General features: G+C 32.6%; 1 protein-coding gene across 3 annotated transcripts in view; it reads right to left on the reverse strand.

The window, feature by feature from the left end:
- Positions 1–9,440, reverse strand: part of Sfxn1-3 (Sideroflexin-1-3) — a 21,882-nt gene that overhangs the window by 7,233 nt on the left and 5,209 nt on the right. For all 3 annotated transcript variants that reach the window (XM_014416965.2, XM_014416966.3, XM_067045328.1), the window contains 5 exons: positions 6,683–6,850; positions 6,191–6,286; positions 6,033–6,108; positions 5,788–5,873; positions 5,124–5,251 (listed from right to left, as the gene is read on the reverse strand). In XM_014416965.2, coding sequence (XP_014272451.1) covers positions 5,124–5,251; positions 5,788–5,873; positions 6,033–6,108; positions 6,191–6,286; positions 6,683–6,850 — 554 coding nt within the window. The remainder of the gene's footprint in view (positions 1–5,123; positions 5,252–5,787; positions 5,874–6,032; positions 6,109–6,190; positions 6,287–6,682; positions 6,851–9,440) is intronic.

Below are 9,440 nucleotides of genomic sequence, written 5' to 3' on the forward strand. Positions count from 1 at the left end.
ATGTAACTGGGATATGACTACAAATTTTTTATTTAAATCCACCTTTTTCCAAACGAAAGTCCCACTTTATAGATCTGATTTTTTCACATATTTTTGATTTTCTCAAAGACAACTCAAACAATTTTGGTTATACTCAACATGTCATTGTATAATGAAATAGTATTTAAGATCAGCTAGGTCTTATCCACAGTTTGAGAAATCTAAAATTACAAATTTTTAAAAAATCTTTCTTTCAAGTACCTTTAATTTTGTTTCTTTGAAAAAATAAACAGTTGTCATCGTTAGCAATAATAATCAATGGATAAATACAAAATATCAAAGAATCTTATGGGTAAAAAAGAGAGAAAAGTGAAAGGTGTGTGATGTGTGCACTGCACAAAATTTTTGTACAGAATAGTACAAATTTGGTTTTCATTTTTTTTTTTCTAAATGTGAAAATTATTGCATTGATTTTTCTTTCCTGCCTCAAAATAATAATAATAAAAAAACAACAGTCTTTAATTAATTTATTTAAACATTTTAGGAATACTATATCCCCTTCCTATGCATCTAATTAGTCCTAGTATTGTAGAGTGATTAAAAAAATATTTAAACATAATATATATATATTAACAATATCAAATGATATGTCAGCAATATCAGATGACATGTCAGCTGATTGGGATCAGATTGCCAAAAACACTGGAGAAATTGAGTGTTGAGGAATGTAAATGCCAATTAGTTACTCTGGGTGGGTCCTGCAGCGTAGAAGGGGAGATAGAAATGAAATTAGGTAAATGAGGTGGGAAGGGCAAGAATTTGATATTCCATGTGGTGGGAACAATTCCAAGAGATTACCAAATGATCATAGGTTGTGATTTACTAGATGAAGTGGGGGCACGAGTGAGTAATAACAGGGATGATGGAAAATTAGAATCAGGGGAAGAAAGTATAAGTGCCACAGAGTGGTAGAGGACTCAAGGGTGGGAGTAGGGGCAGTGGCCCAGGCGGAAAGTTGGAAAGACTCCATCATGAACAAGTATGATGTTATTTTTTTTAATCAAGGGGAGGTGCTGGGAGTGACAGGAAGGATGGTTCACAAAATTCCGCTTAAGCAGGACAGGGTGACATATGTAAAGGAGTGATTATATACGCAGGCACTCCTAAAGCATATTTGGGATGAGATACTTAACCTCAGGAAGCAAGGGATAAGTGTGGAACGCACATCACCTTATAACATTCTGTTGTGGGCTATGTGAAAGATCCAATCCCTACATTTGAGGATATTCTGGATAGATTAGGTGGAGAAGAAATTTTTAGCACACTAGACCTCAAGACGAGCAATCACCGTATTAGAATGCATCCAGATGACTAATCCAAAATGGGATTCACCTTCAAAAGAGGCCAATATGAGTTCACGAGGATGCCCTTTGGTCTAAACAATGCACAGATTACATTTCAGAGACTCATGGACGAGTTCCTGAAGAGGTTGGATAAGTCCGTATACCAAGTCTATTTAGGCAATCTCTTGGTTTTTATCAAATCAGAAGCTGACCATGTAGAGCATCTCTAAAGTGTATTTTGAAGGATGAGAGAATTCGGACTAAAACTATCCCAGGGGAAGTCGACACTGGGACAAGAGCAAATCAACTTTTTGGGACACACCATCTCCAAAGAGGGAGTAATACCAGATAGTCAGAAAGAAGCGGCCTTAAAACGTCAAGAGATGCCAACCGATATCAAAGGGATCTGCAGGCTGTTAGGCGCACTGAATTATTATCGCAGGTTTGTCCCTGATATGGCAAAGTACCTGGTACCCCTCAATAACTTGCTCAAGATGTGCACATATCATGATGTTGAGCATAACGTTCGGAAGTGTATAGACCAGTTACAGAGGAAGCCAATGCTGGCTTTTCCAGACTTCCATAGAGAATTTACACAAACGCTAGTGAGTACACTCTAGGCGCAGAATTATCATAAAAAGGAGAGCGACTCATAGATATGCCAGTAGGTGACTTATAGAAGCGGTAGCACGGTACAGTGCTACTTGGGATAGTTTTGGCGGTGAAACCTTTTTGGCCATGTGTGTTCAGGAGACGATTTAGGGTTCATACAGACCATAGACCACTGCAATCGGTGGGTAAACTATAGGAATCATCCATGAGAATTACACAATGAAAGGAATTGCTTAGTCAATATAACATGGAAATCGCCTACAAGCCGGGCAAAGAAAATGTAGACTGGCTGTCATGTGCAATAATAACGATCAACACAGTTGAAGAAGAACAGGGAGATTTGTCTGGAGTCATGAGGCAATTCCTGAAGGAGGTGACTCCAATAGAAGAAGAACAAACAGAAGATACATCTACAGACGATAGCTTGCACAACAAAAGACCAACAGAAATAGAAGTACTGGGGAAGAGTGTAAATGATAAGAGGTACCAAATTGTTTGGAAAACGAGAATGTTGGATCCACTGAAAGTACAGCAAATACCATAGCGACGATCTGGTTGCAACTGAGCATTCAGGATGATGAGATATGCAGAGCGCTGAAAGACACATCTAAACCTGGGAAGAACCACCATTTATAAGTTGGAAATGTCCAGAACAAGATTAAAAAATTATGGTGGAGGGAACAAATTGGAGTGGGTTGTTTGTTTATCCAGTGTACAATGATGGTGTAGACAATCCGAGATGCAGCGCATCAACAAAAGGAGGAGAAGCATGCGTATCATCAAGGCAAAAACCACCAGCGACTCAACGAAATGTTGCACATGTTACACCACATATACTTGTGGTATACTGACAGAAATATAACTTGATCGGAAGAAAAAAAAATAAAATAAAAAAAAATTAAAAATAAATAAATAAAATAATCAAATCAAAAAATAAATAAAATTTAACGAATATTAGCAAAATTAAATAAAATATAAATGGCGTTGATAACCAATGAAGTTTGGTGCCACTAAACAACCAAACAAACAAACTGCAATGTGTGCCTAAGTACTAAGTACGATACGATGCAAGACGGGATCCCTACCACAGAAACTCCTCTCAGTGATCTTCAAGTAGACTCCTTCACATGGAAAGGTTATAGATGAATCACGGTCATAGACGTCTTTACTAAATTGGCCTAGGCACATGCGGTGCAAGACAGATGGCAGAAGTAGTGTTACGAGCACTGTTGAATTGGTTCCAGTTTTATGCAGTGCCCGACAGGCTTTTGTCCGACAGCAGCAGAGAATCAGGAAGGAAATACAAGTCCTGGAGATAGTATGGCGCCTCAACATCCCCAGGACATCTCAAGAGTCAGGGAGTACACTCAGTGATTACTTGCAGCCCGCCCCTTTTGAAATCTTTGTTGGTCTGCAGGGACATCATTGGGATTACCAAGGTTCAGCAATTTGAGATGGTGAAATCATCAGCAATAGTTTGGCGTGAATAAGTTATGGAATAGTGTAATGGACAAAATTGAGAAAGAAATATGTAAAAGAGTGGGGTGGCTCAAGACCTGATGGGAGAAGTTAAAATAAGTAGTATATAGATGATATAGATATAGATGGTAGTATATCACAAACTGGGTTCTAATACAGGGAAAGAGCTACAGCGGTATGAGGGCCCGTTTACAGTGATAGTAATTGGAGAGAACAATATTGTTACCATTAAGAGCTTAAAGGAACCGAAAAAGAAACATACGGTTCATATTGAACAATTGAAGCTTCCAATGACAGCAGTATCATGAGGGTCCGGAATTTCATTACCTCACCATTGGAAGATATTTGTGTGCAAGTTTTTCTTTTTCAAACCAGCATATAAACGTAATATGAGGCATTCTGGTGAAATAGTAAAGTTTTTTTTTGGTCTAATGTGTCTTGTTTATTTCACCACTAAGGTACTGTTTTGACTGTCAATAAGTCTTTTTTTTTATGTTATATATGTATTGTATTATGTTTTATTTCTGTATATAAGTTTTATTTTCTCTTATATTATTTTCAAGAGAAATGTTAGTTCTATTTAATTAATATTATTGTATTTTTCAATTGCATTTCTATATATCTTTTCTTTTTTGTGTATAAATGAGTTTAAGAGGAATGTTTGTAAACTGGCAGGGGGAAGGAGAGTTACAGTCAGCTGTTACTATGATATTAGTTGACAGGCCATATTTTTTTTTTTTTATATCCCCTTCCCTTGCCATTTCTGGCATACGGAGTGCGGGAGCAGTGTGGTAGTGTGCTGGGGATTGTGCATCTACCCCAGGCCATATCAGCTGACGGGATCAGCTGATTGAATGAAGATGTCTGTATAAACAGACAGAATCTGCCAATCTCCAAATATTTCTAGTCGAATTCTCAAAGAAAGGACCCATCAAACCTCAATTAAGTATCTCACTGTATACCTTAAAGTACCAACAGTAGAAAAAGGTAGTATCTAATCTGAGTTATGTAACTATTATGTAATGTAATTTAATGATTTATATTCTGTTTTAGAGGGATCAGAAAAAAAAGAATTGTGTCCCAACACAATTAGACTAACACACAACACCACCTCTTATCCAAAATATCCACTTTCCTTAGTACCCTCTTCAAGTGCATTTTTAATGCAGTAAAAGAGCTTACCCTCAATCCATTTGTTTCCTATCAATGACCTCAATGGGCCCTACATGGGGCTTAGAAAAAAAAACATACCTTGAGTATTTTTTCTTTCTCTCTCTCTCTCTCTCTCTATCTCCTTTTTTTTTTTTATGAAGAGATCCTTCACTTATTTATTGAATTTCTCAGGATTAAAAAGCCTTTCTTTGGACAGAATGGCTGAATCTAATTTCTACAGTTTTAAGAAAAGTACATTTAATAATATATTTCAAAACAGAAAATGTGGCAAATATGTAAGTTTATTAAAATTCACATTTTGCTCTTTAATATTTATTAAATTATTATAGGATTGATATTGAATACATAGACTGATTTTATGAAGTTAGTCATTTTTGAAAGGCACAAATAATAATGTACTGATCAGATTGACTTTTAATAAATTAATATAGCTTTTTGAATAAAATGTATAATATAGTTTAAACTTATTTAAGTTTATTAAATTTATATATATAGCACACTTTCAATACAATAAAATCAAAATGAAATAAATCTTACTCAAAGATGGTATAGCCATAATAATTCTACTAAAAACAACTTGAGCCGTTGCTGATCTGGCAGCTATTTTAGATGTTCCAATATCTTTATCCTTTTCATTAAATATTCGTATTCCTTCCCTTAATTCTCTGTAACAAAGAAAAAAATATATAAAATAGTCAGTCGTCTTGATTATTAGAATATAAATTATTAACTTGATAATATGAACAATAACCAACAAACCTTCAGAACTGTGTTGATAGTTTGTTGTAAAAAGCATAAATATATATATACATATATATATATATATATATATATATATATATATATATTTTCTCTCCCTCAGCTGGCCATTTCTAACATTGATCGTCATGAATTGGAGGTCCTACTGGCCACCAATCTATTCCAGCCAGATAGGCAAGGTCAATTCATTCTGTGTGTTCAAATCAAAATAAGTCTTTTTCTTTTCTATTTTTTCTCTATAGTACCTTTTCCATTCCAGAAGAAAAATAAGAAGTTTAATCACTAGTGGCTAATGTTCCCAATTGAGAATTACAGAAAATTTTCAGTCACTAAAACAGGCAATCATTATACTTAGTCTATCATTAATAAGCTAGTGAATTTTTCCCAGCTGAGCTAACAAGCATTTAAATAATTTAAATATAATTATTAAACTGTAACTTACTGATTCCTCATGATAGGTATGTTGATACAGTTAGCAGCAGCAACAGCAAAAAAAGGAACATACCTCCTGATTATTGGATGTGCTCGCTTTAAAACACAGAAACATAACTGATAAAATAATAACAAAACTAATAAACTATTAAATAGAATGAGGGAGAATAATACATAATGTTCATTATTATTCCATTACTAGGAGTCTACTACATTAAAAGTTTAATATTTTTTTGAAATAGTTAAAAATATTACCTGCAACCTTTTCTTTAGATACAATGCAGTCACTATAGCACCGGTTGTAGCACATACATAAGCCACACCTATTTGACTGATAAAAAAAAAAGAACAAGTTTAAATTTTGAGCTATGATAGTAAAACAAGGAATGATAATAAAAAATATATGTACTGACGTAACAGTCATTGTTGCATCACTGCGGTTTGTGTAATTGACAATTGCATTAAATGACTGGTTAATCCATTGCCAGAATACAACTGCAGAAGTTGACCTAAAAAGATAAATTTAGGTTTCAAAATAAAAGTTTGATAAATAGTAATAAATATGTTTATAAAACCTTTTATGAAATGCAAAGTGAATATAAAACATTTAACAATTAGATTTTCAATGTTTTTTTAAATCTTTCAAAATCCTCATGATTAAGTTTTGGAAATTAATGAATCTATTAGGAAAGAAAAAGATGTCTGTATTAAGAATGAACTTTCAAGTTGAAATTTTCTCAATTGGAAACCTGTCACAGTTTTTACTACTGTTCTCTAAATGGTTTATAATTGGTGATACAATTGTTTTTTTTTATAAGTAAATGAAAAGAAAAGAATCCAAGAACTCATTGAACATTATTCAATATCAGTTTTATAGAATAAATAAAAAAAAAATCTTTACTAACTGATGATATGTAATCATTCCACCATTGATTGCCATATTTCCAGGAACTTGACAGGACATTCTTCCAACCAAAGCTTGTTTTTCACCAGTAATAGGATGGAATGCTGAATCATAAAGATGTTTGGCCTTCCATAGTTCATCTTCTGTAATATCTAATTTTTCTTTATTCCTAAAGTTATCACAAAATCAGCATAATATTATTGAAAGGTTTAATATTTCAATAAATATCACAAACTAACTAGAAAAATTATGAAGGAAATGTGGTTGGTGGTAGGAAAAATCAAATAATTCAAATTTTCCATGAGACAAATTTAAAATTTTCAAAAAATCATTCTAGTTCATATTTTTAAAGCAAATTAATTGAAAAATAATGCAAAGATAATTCATCAAATGTCTCCAAAAGAATAACAATGATTATTGTGATTTTAAACTACTTTCTTAAAAAATTAGATTTATCAGTTGTTTTTTTTTATCACCAGCCATACTAAATTTAATTAATCATATTTATTTTACTTAATTGAAAGTCCAATTTTTGGCCTTTGTGATGGCCTATGATGACGTCATGGGAGGCTATCTTAAGGCAGCAAATAAGGCTTTTCTTGCATTGGAAGACACAATCAGAAAACTTGTTTTAAAAGTTAAAAACTGATACAAGGTATTTCTGTTTGTAAAGTTGCAGAAATAGGTCAAGGAGAGGAAAGGAAAGGTAGTCCAGTCAAATGAGTAGGTCTGTTCAAACAACCACTTCTGACTATCCAGAACTGTACAGAACATGCGCAGTATAGGATTTGGGAGGGAAAAACAGGTACTACGCATGCTCCATACAGTTAGAAGTGGTTGTTGGAACAGACCTAGTGGAGAGAACAGGGGGAGGTTGGAGGTGAAACGTGTGGCACTGTGCATTTCTCCCTTCCCTCACCCACAGGCAAACTCATCTTAGATACACTATACATGGTAACAGGAAAGGTTCCTAAGTCAGGGGAAACAATAACCAGGATAGTGACACCGCTGTTGAGATTAGAAGGAGGTTAACTGCAGCCAACCTAAGCTTCTCTGACTTAAGAAAACAGCTCAATAGATGAACACTTCTGATACAGCTTGGAAGACTAAGATCTCTATAAAACTTTGGTAACCATAAGCTTATGTCTGGACCTAATCATTGGACATCATCTAAAGCTACCAAAAAAGAGCTCACTATATCCTGGGTCAATGTACGACACATCCCAATCTTTAAAAATCAATAAGAAAATATATTTTTATAAAATAATTTAAACCATAATGGGACATCAGCCCCAGATTAGGGCCACCCCAAAAATAAATATTGACTGACCCAGGAGGAAATTCAACTCCCAACCTTCTGAACCAAGCGTTCTGTGACCCTCACCCCTATGTGCTTAGCTATCAGGTCCTGTACCACTTATTCAATTATTACTATTGGTCAAGAAAAGGAATCTTCCCACCTAATAACCTAAAATAATTCTTATCTGATTTTTTAAAATACAATCATAATTTTCTTTATTAAATATTTAATGATACTAGTGTTCAAAATGAATTCCAGCAGCGGGAAATTAGAAAATAGAAAACAACTAGTTTAACTAATAACATTTTTATTGTTATCTTTTGTTCAGTTAGTTAATTTTTTTTTTATGTCTGTATATTTTATGTATACACATTAAGAATACCAGTGAGTTGTTAAAAATACATTACTTCTTTAACCAATAAAGATTTAAGAATTGATTTACATATTTTGGGACTCCACTTTGTTAATCTATTAAACCATTTTCAATGAAACTTTAGCTCTACTTCAGTCCTGAAGATTGAAAACAAAATCTTCCAGAATAAATTAAATGAAATCAAGATACTAAATAATTGTATTACAAAAAACTTGAATAAACCATATCAAATTTGCGGATTTTGTATTTTGGTTTGATTTTATCTCTAGATGTTGCCTAAAAATCACCCAAAAATGGAATAATCATTTTTGCATTTTTTTTTAGTTGATTTTGAAAGAAACAGTAATTTATAACCTTTTTAGTGAGTGTAAATAATAATAATATAATAAATAAAATCATATCTTCTCTAGAATTCTCAGCTCAGTTCCAAGTTTTATTTAATATGAGATGCAGCATTACAAAACCATTTTCTAATTAAATTTTTTTTCTTGAACAGTTCTTGTACTAGATTAACATGAAGTAGGATAATTTTTTTTAGAACTATGATTTAACTGATTTAAGAAGTAATGAAATAATCTAAAAAAAAAAAAAAAAATTAAAGACTGGAAAGTGGGCTTGGCTGATTTTGGAGTTCTGTGACTAATGTTTTAAGTAATCTTTACAACTTAAGTAAGCAATGAGTAATTTTAATACTGATAATTTAAGTCATGCTTACAAGGATTTTCAAAAAAGTTAAAACATTTGAAAATAATTATGATAGTAAAAAGATAATTAAATATAAATATATATTAATAAGAAAAAATATTCAGATAAGGAGACTGTAATTCAAACAATTATAGGAGTATATTCTAGACAAATGAATAATCTATTATAACTATTATCATACAGACTTGGTGTTTGATTCAATAAATAAATATTATATTAAATATTTAAATTGACATTCACTATCCCCTTTATCATTTAATCTTTGAAAACCAGATATACAGCATCTTAATAAATATATCAAATTATGATAAAGATAAGGTTGGAAGATAATAGAGGTAGTTACCAAACCATGTTTAGAATATTGTTATTATTTACTATTAA

This window comes from Halyomorpha halys, unplaced genomic scaffold, assembly GCF_000696795.3.
Source record: "Halyomorpha halys isolate HHAL.00 unplaced genomic scaffold, Hhal_1.1 Scaffold144.1, whole genome shotgun sequence".
Classification (NCBI taxonomy): domain Eukaryota; kingdom Metazoa; phylum Arthropoda; class Insecta; order Hemiptera; family Pentatomidae; genus Halyomorpha; species Halyomorpha halys.